Below are 15,741 nucleotides of genomic sequence, written 5' to 3'. Positions count from 1 at the left end.
CCCGCAGCCATTTGGCAAAGAGTCGAGCATCATGGGTGGGTGGACCCCCCTCTATTAGAATTCTTTAATATATGTGTAACGGATCTCCTGGCACCCGACGGGTACTTCCATTGATGGATGCTCCTAGTGCTTCCCGAGGGCTCCAAGCACTCAACTTGACACCATAACCCCACGCTGGACCCAAGACCGGGCTTCAGCTTCCAGTGGGTGAACCTCTCCTAAATCCGAGAGCAGGAACCATGAACAAGCTCTTACAAGAGCTAATAGTATAGCCAGGGGAGTATAGAAAATCTTGAGCGTATAGCAATCCCCAGTGTCGATCAGTTACCCAAACACCAGCCTCAACATGATGAAGGGTAAAACAGGAACTCTTTATTGAACACACAAGCATTGACTTATATACACATTTTCAAACTGAGGACATAACATAGCAGCCAATCCTTTACAGTTTTACAGCTTAAACACAAAAACTATACATTCAACAAACACAATGGCATTGCCTGTGACGCACTCAATAACAGAATAGGCATTGTCTTTGACGCAATCAACAAAATACAATTACCAAAACACAATGGGCTCTGTCTGTGATCAATTACTAAACATAATGGGCTAACTTAATCACTCACAGACACAAATTTTTCCCCAAAACAGAGAAGCCACCTCAAAACACCACATATCCCATAACTATACAGCCATGGATAGCTCTGATCTGGGTGAACAAACATATCCAAAAATCACCCAGATCTGAGCAGGGGTTCCCGAATTTCATGGAAGTCACATTTGGCCGACCGCAAGCATAGCTTTCCTGCCCAAAACAGTTCCACAGATTTAGGCTGTGTGGCCGGTCTGTCTTCTTCTTCAAAGTTAGTATATGGGCCATAATCCTGAGGCAAGAGGCTGGCAACAGGCCCCTCCCAAAACCCAGTGGCGAGGTTGGTTTTGCCACAATATGATAAGGGGTTTTAAACTGGACAACCACTTGCTAATGTTAAAGGAGTTTTCCAGGACTTGGATATTGATGAAGGCTCCATACACTGTGTGGTGGCCAGGACAAGGTACTGCAGTTCAGCTGCCATTCAAGTGAATGTAGGCTGGTACCTGAAATGACACTGTGTATGGAACCTTCTGCCTCTGCTCCGTACACTGTGTAGTTTCTGGCACCACAGCTGCTTGAGGGGGCCTACCGATCTGATATTGATGACCTATGCTGAGGATAGATCATCAATATCTGTAGCCCGGCGAACGCCTTTTTGAGATGCGGTTTAGGCAGGGTGCTGATCTCCTTAAAGAGACCAGCCCTGTATGGAGACTTCGTGGAAGGCTCCTTGGTACGGAGACTTATTGGCAATTCTCCAGGGAAAAACAATATGCAAAGGGGTATCTCCCAAGGAAGAGAAACATCTCGCCAGTGCACTGTTACAATGGCAGGTCTCTTTAAGGGCAGCCAGTACCTACCTAAGCTCTACCCAAGGCTTCTCAGCCAGCCAGATTCTTAAGAGGGGCAAGCACCCCAAAACAGCTGTCTGCAGATGGATATTTTGCCTGGCTATTTGTCCTCGTCACGTTCCAAGGCTTGTTAAAAAGTCAGATTTTGACTCGTAGGAAACCACTTCCACAAGGTGGCACCAGCGAGATGGTTCTCTCTCCTTGAGATGCCTCTTTGCAGACAATGAGATAAACTTTAGGAATCTTTGCCTGTGTAACCCATTTAGTGGGAAACTTTTCTCCATCTGTTACCTTCAGGGCAACAAACGGAGAGAGACAAAAAGTAGGTGACCAGGTCACAGATGTTCTGATGTCTTATTCCAGGCGGTAGACATTAATCTCAGTACATGGTATTCTATATTACAGTTAAGTGTTCGAGGGAAAAACAAAAAGGAAAAACTGGAAGATTTCTTCAAAAGTGTAGTGAAATCAGCCGATGGCGTCATTGTCTCTGGTACAAAGGTAAGCTAGCATGTCCCCCATCGTTGTGGCCCTCAGTATAGTAGATAATCACTAAACAACAATTTCCCTTCTTTTCCTTGCGCCTTCGTAGGATGTGGACGATTTCTTTGATCACGAGCGGACCTTCCTTGTTGAATATCACAACAGAGTAAAGGATGCGAGTGCAAAGTCGGACAAGATGACAAGATCCCACAAATGCAAGTCCCTTCACTGAAACGGTAATATATGAAGCAGTATTTCTAGCCTCCTTGCTTCCTCCGTGTCATGCCTTGTGGTAGCAACTATTTACTGTGTGAGGCCCTCTTGAAGAGATTGTAGTCTTGTCCTCTGCTGGTTTTAGCCAAGTTGGGAATACCCCTTTACATAAGAACATAGTAACATGGGTTATAAGGCCGAAAAAAGACATTTGTCCATCCAGTTCGGCCTGTTATCCTGCAAGTTGATTTAGAGGAAGGCAAAAAAAAACAAACAGTGAGGTAGAAGCTAATTTTCCCAACTTAAGGGTGAAAAAATTCCTTCCGACTCCAACCAGAATAACTCCCTGGATCAACGCCCCCTCTCTAGTAGCTATAGCCTGTAATATTATCACACTCCAGAAATACATCCAGGCCCCTCTTGAATTCCTTTATTGTACTCACCATCACCACCTCCTCAGGCAGAGAGTTCCATAGTCTCACTGCTCTTACCGTAAAGAATCCTCTTCTATGTTTGTGTACAAACCTTCTTTCCTCCAGACGCAGAGGATGTCCCCTCGTTACAGTCACAGTCCTGGGAATAAATAGATGGTGGGAGAGATCTCTGATATATTTATACATAGTAATTAGATCTCCCCTCAGTCGTCTTTTTTTCTAAAGTGAATAACCCTAATTTTGATAATCTTTCAGGGTACTGTAGTTGCCCCATTCCAGTTATTACTTTAGTTGCCCTCCTCTGGACCCTCTCCAGCTCTGCTATGTCTGCCTTGTTCACAGGAGCCCAGAACTGTACACAGTACTCCATGTGTGGTCTGACCAGTGATTTGTAAAGTGGTAGGACTATGTTCTCATCACAGGCATGTATGCCCCTTCTGATGCAACCCATTATCTTATTGGCCCTTGGCAGCAGCTGCCTGACACTGGTTTTTGCAGCTTAGTTTGCTGTTTATTAAAATTCCTAGATCCTTTTCCATGTCAGTGTTACCGAGTGTTTTACCATTTAGTATGTACGGGTGACTTGCATTATTCCTTCCCATGTGCATAACTTTACATTTGTCAGTGTTAACCTCATCTGCCACTTATCTGCCCAAGCCTCCAATCTATCCAGATCCCTCTGTAGTAGTATACTGTCCTCTTCAGTGTAAATTACTTTACGCAGTTTAGTGTCATCTGCAAAAATTTTTATTTTACTGTGCAAGAATGTGAAAACTTTCTTTTTTACATCTCTCTCTGAAGATCTGACCACGGTAAAGAAGTTGTCCCAGAATTTATACTTGTCATATATTCCGGTAGTCAGATTCCCATTGATTGTGAAAATGAGGGTCATGTGCAATAATATGGGATGACGAAGATAGCAGAGTGCTCTACCCATAGAAATGAATAGCACGACAGGACAGATGCTTGACCGCTGCTCAATTCATATGGGGGAAAATAGGACCCCCCCTTTTTTTGTTCGGTAAGGGTTCTAGCAGTTGAACCCCCCACTGATCTGACAATTATGCCCTATGCTGTGGATAGGTTATAAGGTTACGACAACACCTTTTAAATTACAAGCTTAAAGGGTTATATTCCTCTCAGCATTGGCAGCATATGGCTAGGATATGCCACCATGTCAGATAGGAGCAGGTCCCGTAACGGGGCCTCCAAAATAAAGGAGAGCACACTACGCATCACAGCGTTCTCCACATTGACTGCTACAGGAATTCCGGCTATTTTTGGAAGTCCCGTAGCAGTGAATTGTGAGAGCATCCCACATGCACGGCCACCTCTCCATTCTCCTCTATGGTACTGCCAAAAATAGCCAGTACTCAGATATATTCTGAACTTCCATAGCAGTGAATGGAGGGTGGCTGTGCTTGGGTGATGTACGCTCCTTCAATTCGGGGTTTCCCGTTCTGGAGATAGGTGTGAGTCCCACCTCTGGGACCTGCTCCTATCTGACATTGGCGGCATATCCTAGCCATATACCATCAATATCTGAGATAAGAATACCCCTTAATAGCCCATTTCTGAGAAGGTTTGATGATCAAATTTACTACACTTCGTCCTTGGTTTGTTAAAGTATTCAATTCTCCAGACTCCAGGGATCAGCTCTCTCTGATAGGGGGCCCAACACAATGTGCCCTTCATTCCCACCTTGTGATCATTTTACAGAGATCAGTGTCTACAGGGACAGATAGATGAAGGAGGCGGTGATTGAGCAGCCATACTAGTTTCGTGTTCATGACGCAAAAACGATCAGGCACATACTTAAAGTGCATCATCGCCAATAACATATGCAGGGCAGTACCATAAAATAGGACAGGATCTACCCTCCAGAACCTAGTTTTGTGTGGTTGAAAGTTCTAGTCCCTACTTCTTGCAGATCACTTTTTAGCCAACCTAACTGTAACCCTGTATTGGAGCCCTTATGGCAGCCAAATAATTTACCTGGTCATGAGGATTTTTAGAATTTGTAGGCTCTGCGTTTAGTATTGGTGATATTGACATGGCAGCACAAGTTGAAAAGATTTTGTCCTGACCCTTTTTGTACCCTGTTTTGTAGGTGTAGCTGACGACTATAACAGAATAGGCTCCTCCATGTACACGTTGGGAACCCAGGATAACACTGATATATGCAAGTAAGATCCATATGTACATATAAATTACTGACTGCATCTCTGGAGGGATTCTCTTACACAATAGTTCCTTTAAAAGGGTTATCCAACCCCTATAATGACCCCCACTGATGCCCGGGCACTTTATATAGGTTATACTTACCCCGGCACCCAGGTCTCTCCTGATGCCAGCAAGGCCACCGCTGCATCCCCTTGTCGCACTGGATCAAGAAGAAGGTAGGAGGGTTAATGGGTGGTAAATCCCACTCAAATCCGCCTGTTCCTGAAAACCCGATGCGAGCGCCAATACTTGTAGGTGGGAAGTATGTATATTAGAAATATATACACTAGATGTGGCGTGGGTACGCGTCTAAGGGACCATCGTCCATAAGATCAATCAAGCCAATGTATAGCAGGTGAATAAAGCATATAAGTTAAAACATATAAGCATATAAGTTAAAACTAGTACATGGATTGCAGGATAAAACTTACCAGGAAAGGTTAAAGGACGTTAACATGTATAGCTTGGAAGAAAGACGAGACAGAGGGGATATGATAGAAACTTTTAAATACATAAAGGGAATCAACTCGGTAAAGGAAGAGAGCATATTTAAAAGAAGAAAAACTGCTACAAGAGGACACAGTTTTAAATTAGAGGGGCAAAGGTTTAAAGTAATATCAGGAAGTATTACTTTACTGAGAGAGTAGTGGATGCATGGAATAGCCTTCCTGCAGAAGTGGTAGCTGCAAATACAGTGAAGGAGTTTAAGCATGCATGGGATAGGCATAAGGCCATCCTTCATATAAGATAGGGCCGGGGCTATCCATAGTATTTAGTATATTGGGCAGACTAGATGGGCCAAATGGTTCTTATCTGCCGACACATTCTATGTTCTATGTTTCTATATGGGTAAAAGTGTGTATAAAATATCATATAAAACCTCAACAATGCCCCGCACTGGATCAAAACATCCGGCGGCGGGCGGGGGGGGGGAGAGCAGCCAATAGCAGGCCGCGATAGGGACGAGCCTCCCCAGCGTCATCCACGATGCTAGGGAGGCTCGACCCCCGTCGTGGCCTGCTTTGAACCATGTTCTATTTTTTTGCGGTGCGGAGGCAGCTTCCAGATTGCAGACCCATTCAAGTGAATGGGTTTGCATCCGTGATACGGGGTGTACACGGCCGGTGCCCATATATTGTGGACCCGCTGTTTGCAGGCCGCAATACAGCTACGGATGGATGGGGTACCATGGATGGGGTAAAGGGGAGACGCACCAAACAATTCTTTGAAACGTGGAAAAGCTTTATTTCTATACTGCCATCATGGATCCAACATGATATTAAAGGGGTTGTCTCACTTCGGCAAATAGCATTTATCATGTAGAGAAAGCTAATACAAGCCACTTACTAATGTATTGTGATTGTCCATATTGCTTCCTTTGCTGGCTTGATTTATCTTTCCACACATTATAAACTGCTCATTTCCAGGGGTTACGACCACCCTGTAATACAGCAGCGGTGGTCGTGCTTTCATACTGTAGGAAAAAAGTGCAAGCACGGCCGGTGCTGCTGGATTGCAGGGTGATCTTAACCTCTGTAAACTTGGCGGCTGGGATTATGGAAACAGCCGAGATCCTTGTGCCTCATTGTTTCCATAACTCTTGTTCTCGTCTGTGGGAATTACAGAAGCTTGGAGCACAGGGAGCGTGGCTGTTTCCTTAATCCCTGCCACCTCTATACTCTCCTTGTGTCAGCCAGTGGGATGGGGCCAGAGAACCCCTGTTCTAGATATGGAGTGGGTCCCAAAGGTGGGACATTTATGGCATATCTTGTAGGTATGCCATAAATGTCTAAGAGGAGAGTACCTTTTTAAAGTCCTTCTTATACCAACGTCCATTGAAAATGATAAAATGTGGAACACTGCCCCCGTTTTCTGATTTATTGAATATGGTTGAAATATACCCCCCACATGGCAAAAAACTGGAGTAGAAGGCCCAGGGTTTGCTACTTTTTAAGACGCACTTCCACAAAAAGTTTTGGGCAAACGTCCTCCCCACTTTCTGACTCTCACGTAAATGATGACTGAAATCTACGGCAGCTACGATGGCGTAGTTTTCATTCTAGGCCCACAGACTGCCAGAGGATGTGCTTATTTTATGACGAGGTTTGCATCTTGTCCGAAGTCAAGTACATCCTCAGGCGGCGTGGAAAACAGGTCTTGATAAGTCTCCCCCTTTATGTGTAATTATGCTAAAAAGCTACATATGAAATGATATAAAATAAACCCTATATATCTCCAACAAAAAGGAAAAAAAGTTATTGCTGTGAAATCGTTCTTGTCACCGAAGTGGGCGATAAGTGGTTAATATATAATCCTCTCTTCTCTCTCTGTCTCCTACAGATTTTTCCTACGAGTGTCTGAGTTGTTCGACAAGACCCGTGTATGTATTGCAGTTATTACTACCGCTGTGGCAATAATTGCCTCCATAATCGCAATGACTGTAGCTAAGCCGCATCAGACTGACCTTGACGTACTTTGCGGTGTTGAAAATGATTTCTTTGTTTCTTGGCCGAAGATGTGAAATAGCCGCTTTAAACCAAGGGATCTTCGCGCTGTGATAATGTCGCAGCGTTGTGGATAATGGCTTAGTTATCGACAGATTAGGTCTTCAATGTCAAGCAGATAATATTTTATTTTTTAGAACAGTTACATTAGAGGGAAGAGCGATCCTTCCCACTGCCACTTTTAATTGAGTTGGTATTGGAAGAGATGGGAATTGGTTTTTTAATGGTTAATTAAACCTGTGCTCGTGCTCAACTACTGCACCATTCAGTTGCATGGCCGGGGGAGACGGCGGTCGGAGCCCCACTATCGCCTCTCCAGTGGACAGATAATGAATGCTTTCGGCTGGAAAAACTCTTCCATGTATGAAGCCATTTAGATTGTGTGCAGCTCGGTTCTGTTTCTTATGGGATATTACAACGTTCCCACTGGACATTTGTCTGGGGAGAAAGAGCAGAATCTTTGTGGCTCCAACGCCTACAGATACGTAGTTACGTAGATTGAACAAAGACATAAGTCCATGTTCTCTGACCTATTATACAATACTAATTGTGATATTAAAGGGCATCTGTCAGCAGATCTGTCCCCATGACACTGGCTGACCTGTTACATGTGCACTTGGCAGCTGAAGACATCTGTGTTGGTCCCATGTTCATATGTGTCCGCATTGCGGAGAAAAATGGTGTTTTAATATATGCAAATGAGCCTCTAGGAGCAACGGGGGCGTTACCATTACACCGAGAGGCTCTGCTCCCTCTGCACTTTGATGGACAGGGCCGGGCAGTGGGAATGTGATCACGCTTGGCCCTGACTTCTCTTAAACTCTCGCACTGTGCCACGTGATCCAGTGTCTGGCGCAGTACAGGGAAGAGGCCCCCCAGCAGTTCTCTTCTGTACTGCAAGCTTCTTTCCTGTAGTGCGCCAGATACTGAAGTGCACGACGCAGTGCGAGAGATTAGGGCAAGATGTGATCCCATTTACACTGCCTGGCCCTGTCACTCAAAGTGCAGAGGACGCGGCAGTTGCAGAGAGAGCAGAGTCTCTAGGTGTAACGGTAATGCCCCCGTTGCTCTTAGAGGCTCATTTGCATACATTAAAACATCATGGGACCAACACAGATGCCTTCAGCTGCCAAGTGCACATGTAACAGGTCAGCCGGTGTCATAGGGACAGATTTGCTGACAGGTGGTCTTCAATTATAACCCTCAATGCCATTTTCTATTAGATAAGCATCTTTTTTAAATGCTGAAATAGTATCTGCGATTCCCATCTCTCGGGGGAAGGGCTTTTCACAGTCTGACTGTTCTGACTGTAAAGAATCCTTTCCTGTACTGATGTCTAAATCTCCTTTCCTCCTTATGTAATGAATGTCCCCTGGTCCTTTGTAAAGTCCTCGGGATGAATAAATCCTTTGCAGTTCTCTGTGTTGACAGCACATATATTTTATACATGTAAAGTGTGATCACTTCTAGAAAGCGTAAGTTGATTAAACCCAGTTTTTTGAGCCTCTCATTATAAAAGAGATCTTCCATGCCATTTGGTGATCTGGTCGCCCGTCTCGGAACCCTTTTTGGCTCTTCTATATCTCTTATTTTATAGCATGGGGAGCCCAACACTGAGTCCCATGTTCACTGGACTGGTGAAATGTTTGGGGCCAGCCTCTCTACAATATACGTTTAGGGCCTCCTCTCTGCTAGGTAGTGTTCTAGATGAATGGTGACGGCAGGAGTCCTCGGTCCTTTATAGCTTTTGATGTCTTTCTATGTCCAGCTAAGACTCGGAATCACTTTTGTCTTTTCTCTAGAAAATTGAGGCCCGGATATCAGCTGATGAAGATCTCAAGCTGTCCGATCTTCTGAAATATTATTTAAGGGAATCACAAGCTGCTAAGGTAAATGGTTCAGTACATGTATTAGTAACAACATGTGTTTTTTAAAGGGGTTATGCAGGATCCCTTTGGTTTTTACCTAACGTCCCCTAGAGCATGACCTAATAAAATAATTATACTCACCTAGTCCCCACCGCTCCGGTCATGTCTTCTGGTCCAGGCTTTTTTACTTTTAGGTGAGCTACAGACGGGGTCACATGCGCCACTGCAGCCAATAACTAGCCTCAGCGGCCATGTGTCTCCCAGTGGCACGTCCCTGCTGATTGTAAACCGTCCTGGGACTGGAGAGGTGGGAAGCAGGTAAGTGATTCTTTCACTCAGACATGCATGGGGGATAACTAAAAACCAAGGGAATCCTGGAAAACCCCCTTAAAGGCATAGTCTCCCTTCAGCAAATGGCATTTATCATGTAGAGAAAGTGAATACAAGGCACTTACTAATGTATTGTGATTGTCTATATTACCTCCTTTGCTGGCTGGATTCATTTTTCCATCACATTATACACTGCTCGTTTCTAGAGGTTACAGACCACCCTGCAATCCATCAGCGGTGGTCGTGCTTGTAGAATATAGGAAAAAGAGACGGCCTATGTGCAGCCCCAGCCACCAGAGAGGTCGGCGTCTTTTCCTATAGTGTGCAAGCATGTCCACCACTGTTGGATTACAGGGTGGTCGTAACCATGGAAATGAGAAATGTATATTGAGATAGAAAAATGAATCAAGTCAGCAAAGGAAGCAATATGGACAATCACAATACATTAGAAAGTGCCTTGTTTTAACTTTCTCTACATAATAAATGCAATTTACTGAAGTGAGACAACCCCTTTAAGAATCATATATGCTTGGTTTTATAAGTGTAATATGGCAACCGTTTTTGTATGGTTTTGTAATACGGTAACTATCGTCATTTCCAGGATCTCTTGTACAGACGATCCCGCTCTTTGGTAGATTATGAAAATGCTAATAAAGCACTAGATAAAGCGAGGGCTAAAAACAAGGATGTCCTGTCCGCAGAAACCACTCAGCAGTTGTGCTGCCAGAAGTTTGAGAAGATCTCAGAATCTGCTAAACAAGGTGAACTGGATGATGGATGAATTACTGTCTGGATTTATCTGCCTATAATTTAAACATGGTAGAAAGCAGGGTACATGCATACAACCATACATCTTTATTGAAGGGGTTGTCATCCATCTTGGGTAGGATATCTCGCCAATGTCAGATAGGTATGGGTCCCAACTCTGAAACCCACACCTATCTGACATTGGCGGCATATCTGATCTTAGATGGGACAACCCCTTTAACCCTGTGCTGTACATTAACAATAGTGAAGTTGTAAAGCCGCAGGACCGTGCAGGAAACCATGCAGGATTTGGATATAAGCTAAATGTTTGGTGCAGGGATAAGAAAAAAAAAATTCTTAAGACTTGGCTGTGATTTCTAAGAATTTGGGCTCAGTTACAGTGCATAGTTGTATGACTCAGACACGTGTCCTATAAACTGTTGCACAATTGTGTAATTGTAAAACAATGACCATTATTTGCTATATCCGAGAAGCTTTGATGGAGCTTTTTATTTAACCCCTTACTAAAAGACATTTTGTACATAGATGTCCACCTCTAACATACCCTTGGCTGCCTCCAGTAGAGGGCGTCTCTGCAGCAGTTCAGCTGTAACTGTAGGAGTACCAGACGATTCTCCGGTGGGCCCAAGCTACGACAATAATGGAACCCTAATAAAACAGGGCCTTGAGGTCCTATACACACAGCGGGTTGGGCCTCAGAATATCCTCTGGTGGGCCCAAAGGAGTTCAGTCCGATGCTGGTTGTACACCTTACTCCAACCACAACATTTAAAGGAAGTGTAGACTCCATATAGTGAGCCCTCAGTGGGTTCTGCATGGGGGCTCAGCTTGCTCTTGCTGTGTCTCGGTGAAGGGGACATGGCTGTGCGTGCAGTCTACATGTATAATAGGATTACATCCCACTGCTATTAAGGAAAAATATTTTTGAAAGTCATACATTTGCTAAACAATTTTTTATATGGATAGAATAGATAGATGGGACACGATAGATAGATGGGACACGATAGATAGATGGGACACGATAGATAGATGGGACACGATAGATAGATGGGACACGATAGATAGATGGGACACGATAGATAGATGGGACACGATAGATAGATGGGACACGATAGATAGATGGGACACGATAGATAGATGGGACACGATAGATAGATGGGACACGATAGATAGATGGGACACGATAGATAGATGGGACACGATAGATAGATGGGACACGATAGATAGATGGGACACGATAGATAGATTGATAGGTAGTTCTTCATACTGGGGACAGCATAGGCATTACATACACACACCGCCTCCTTCTTCTTGAAAAGGCACAATGTGTTGCCAAATGTTCTGCAGTGAAATTTGTTTTTATGGAAGAAAACAGGAAGAACAAATTCCAGGAATATTCCTCTAATGGAGGAATTTGCTGAGACGTTGTAGCTGAAATTCAACATCTGTTTTAAAAAAAAAAAAAAAAAAACAGAAACCACCAGCAAGAGCCAAGAGCAAATGTAACCGACCTCCTAACTTACTGCAGCTCAGATGTTCATGCTAAAAAGCATATAGGGGCCCAAGTCCTTGAGGCCAGGTATCGTATGAGAGGAAAGATTAGCACCTGGACATTGAGGGAAGGGGGGAATTATTTGTAATGCCGCCTCCCCACCTAGATTAAAGCATGAAGGGGGATATTTATTATGTCATTTACGCTACAAAAAAGTAGCAAATTTTGGCACGCGCCATATTTGCGGCACCCTTTGCAACTTTTCCCCCCTCTCGACAATTTTCAGAAGTGGTGAAAAAAGCTGTGGGGCCAGCAGGCTTAGCACATTTATTTGGATTCACACTAAATCTACGGCAGCTAGTCTGCCGCACAGCCAGCAGGAGATTGCATCAAACCCACGAGCGGCTTGCTTCTCTGCGAAGATTTGGCGCATCCCCCAGCTGCTCAGACCGGAGATGAAAACACCATTCTTTATAAATGTCCCCTTGGAGGGGGGGGAGGGGGGGTCACAGTTCACATAGGTGTTTTCAATTCCGTTATAACATGCTTATAACAGAAAATAACGGAATTGATATACTGGTAACCTTTACGTTTGAATCCATCCTCATATAGTTCAATGGAGAATACACTTCCATTATTTAGGATTATTCCTGCCGACAAGACTTTTTTCCGGTCTAAAATAATGGAAACCAGACAGAATGCTGGTTTCCGTTATTTATTCTCCATTGAACTATATGAGGATGGATTAAAACCGAAAAGTTTCCGTTTGGTTTTTCGGTATATCAATTCTGTTTTTTTCTGTTATAAACATGCTATAACGGTATTGAAAACGCCTATATGAACTCCCCCCCCCCCCCCCCCCCCCCCTTTAGCCCGTTAATATACCTTCTGTCTTTGCTGACATGCCAAGAGTGACGTGGCTCTGAAATAATCCTTTCCCTCTACCATGCTATTCCTGAAAATAATAAAGTTAATGCACTTCTTTGAAACCAGTCTGATGGAGGTTACAGGTAAAATAGTCTTTCTGCATACGTGGCATGGTCTCTATTCATTTCTATGGGAGTTTGGCAGGATCGGCTATTTTCAGAAGTCCCATAAAAATGAATGGAGGGTGGCTGGGCATGCACGGCTGTTCTCCCTTCACTTTAGGGGTCCCGTTCTGGAGGTAGGTGCGGGTCCCACACCCACCTGACATTGGTGGCATACTCTAGCGATATGTCACCAATGAAAAATAAGTGATAAAGAGACATCAGAGCAGTCAGATGAGGAGAAAGGTGAAGCCAGCATATGACCCACGTGTACATTGCCAACTAGCAGAGAGGATTTCTGGATTTCTCTGCCCGTCACACAGCAGAGCATTCCATGATGCATACACTGGCAGAAAAGTAGTAAAGCTCCTCAGTATAACTGAGCCACAGGGTAAAGCCAGCCGTACACTTGGCAAGAGTCAGGGCTCATTCAGATAAGTTATGTTAAACTAGTTTGTGCTCTGGCCCGTGAACATGGACCCTTTTTTATACGGACTGGTCACAGATTATATCCATGTCCTGTTTTTTTTTTTTGCAGACAAACTCACTTGAGGGAAAATCTTGAGCATGGTGCATGCTATTATTTTTCCAAATTGTAGACATCTGTTTACATGGGACTGCAAGTACCGAGCAACCCATATAAATAAAGCCTGTACCTGAACTACATATTCCACTATTCTAATCAATTTCTGACTTTTGCTGGGATTAATCTTTTTTTATTTTATTTTATTTTATTTTTTTCATTAATTATTGCAAAACTTGGTGACTTTCATGATCTGATTTTGCTTTTCTAGAATTGACGGACTTTAAAACAAGAAGAGTTGCTGCTTTTCGTAAAAATCTAGTCGAGCTTGCTGAACTGGAACTGAAGCACGCCAAGGTATGCTTTCTGATTGACACGCATGTGCCCGTTTCTTCTCTTGTGCCTCCGTGTCCTGCACTTTCATTAAACCCTGATAATTGTTGCTATGGTGAAGCTCTGGGAAATGTGCCAGGCTGCGCAGCGCTGAGAAGGCGTCCTGTCCAGAAAAACACGCTGTTCATTTTGTTAAGGGTGACATTTACCATCACTTGTGTTAGATTTTCGTCGGAGAATACGTCTACATATATTCTTGCTGGGCTCTTCACTTTATTATTCTATCTGCATATTTTGCCTAAATACAATGTGTTGCATGTAAAAAGGATTACTGCAGATTTCACTGCAAATGTGGATTTGGCAGCAGCTCTCTCTCCTCTGCTTTGTATGAACATGGCCGAGCAGGACTTCACAACCACTAAAGGGAGCCTTAAAGTGGTTATTCGGTAAATTATATTAAAGGGGTTCTCCGGGCTTTTAATATTGATGAATTATCCTCAGGATAGGTCATCCATATCAGATTGGCATGGGTCCGACTCCCTGCACCTCCGCTGATCAGCTGTGTGAAGGGAAAGCGTGCGCGGTGTGCACGTGCTGCCTCCTGTCTCTCTTCCTACTATGTCGATGGCGAGCAGGAAGAGAGACAAGAGAATGCATGTGCGCACTGCGCCCTTCAAACAGCTGACCGGTGGGGGGGGGGCGGGTGTTGGACCCCCACCGATCTGATATTGATCGTGGGGGGTCTGACACCCGGGTCCCCCACCGATCAGCTGTAAAAAGAAGTTTGGCGCTTTTCCTAGGCCATGTGACCTCACCGTACATCAGTCGCATGGCTCAGTCGTATTTTCAGTTCGCATTTTTTGCAGAACGGTTGCGGACCCATTAACTTCAATGGGGCCACAAAAGATGCGGACAGCACACCATGTACTATGACATGCCTGCTATTACTCATTCACTTACCTTGTGTGTTCTCTTTTTCAGGGTAATTTGCAGCTGCTGCAGAGCTGCTTGGCTGTGTTAAACGGTAAACCATAGAGCACACTCCGTCCTAATCTGGGAGTTAACCAGACCCTCCTGTCACCTCCAAGAGCTGCCACATTTTCCATGGATTGGTCAGATGGGAATTCCTAGCTCCAGAGGATGACCCCATACAGACATTGGGCTACCTCCATGTTAGAAAGAGCACTGTGTTGCAAAGCCCACACTTGGTGTATCCACATGTACCTTTATTTAGTCATTGTACGCTTTCTAGTACGTCACAGATACAATCGTCCTTTTTTTTTTTTTTGGGATGAAATTAAGCAATTAAATGTGTAATGAATTGTATGACATAATGCCAATCTTATTTAGCAATGTATGTTACACTTGGATGATGTTCGACATTCACGGTTCGAATGGATTAACATTGCCATTAGTCGTTCACGGTCGCATACCTTGTCCGAGTTCCATGTAATGATTTTCGATGTTTTGTAAGCCTCCGTTATCTTGATTTCCTGAACTATATATTTTTTTTAATTAAACATTTTCTTAGATATTTCAGAGCGTTCCAATTATCTTTTTAAATATTCAGTTCATAACGCTAATGCATCAGTATGTATGCCTTAACTTGTAGACTTCTCCAATATTGTAAAATAAACTGTGAATCCAATGATTTTAAATCGACCTCGTCCTGGTGTTTTTTCATGTAGAGTAGATGGGATTCGTTTTAGTGACTGGATAGGGGGACCTGAGATCAGATAGATCCCAGGGGCACATAAACGGCTGCTACACTAGGCCTCTTTCACACCAGCGATATGGATTGAGTCGGGATCTGTTTGGTGAAAAACTGATTGTTTTGCAGGCAAGTTCAATCAGTTTGTCTTCGATTGCGTTCAGAGTGTGCTTTTTTTTCACGTGTGTGAAGAAAAACTGAAGAATAACGCTCTATATCTGCAAGCAGCCATCGGTAAAAAACGCATTGAATCCAGATGCCTTCCGTTTTTCACACAAGCCCCATTCACTTCTATAGAGCCAGAGCTGTGATTTTTCCAGAGCGCAGAGATGATGCGTGAAAACTACGCTCATGTACACAGACCCAGGATTCAGTCCAGATGCGT

At 43.9% G+C, this 15,741-nt stretch overlaps 1 protein-coding gene across 1 annotated transcript in view; it reads left to right on the top strand.

Annotated features, from left to right (window-relative positions):
• The window catches only part of LOC120981452 (sorting nexin-6-like), a 24,702-nt gene extending 9,405 nt beyond the window's left edge, over positions 1-15,297 (top strand). The window contains exons 2-9 of the mRNA XM_040410991.1: positions 1,810-1,947; positions 2,039-2,144; positions 4,687-4,762; positions 7,140-7,179; positions 9,106-9,192; positions 10,103-10,262; positions 13,584-13,669; positions 14,627-15,297. Of these exons, the coding sequence (XP_040266925.1) occupies positions 1,810-1,947; positions 2,039-2,144; positions 4,687-4,762; positions 7,140-7,179; positions 9,106-9,192; positions 10,103-10,262; positions 13,584-13,669; positions 14,627-14,680 (747 nt within the window). The 3' untranslated portion in view covers positions 14,681-15,297. The remainder of the gene's footprint in view (positions 1-1,809; positions 1,948-2,038; positions 2,145-4,686; positions 4,763-7,139; positions 7,180-9,105; positions 9,193-10,102; positions 10,263-13,583; positions 13,670-14,626) is intronic.
• The last annotated feature ends 444 nt before the right edge of the window (positions 15,298-15,741 follow it).

The sequence above is a fragment of the Bufo bufo genome, chromosome 11, assembly GCF_905171765.1.
Source record: "Bufo bufo chromosome 11, aBufBuf1.1, whole genome shotgun sequence".
In the NCBI taxonomy this organism is placed as follows: Eukaryota; Metazoa; Chordata; class Amphibia; order Anura; family Bufonidae; genus Bufo; species Bufo bufo.
Note: the sequence above shows the minus strand (reverse complement) of the source record. Positions and strands in the feature narration are given on the sequence as shown.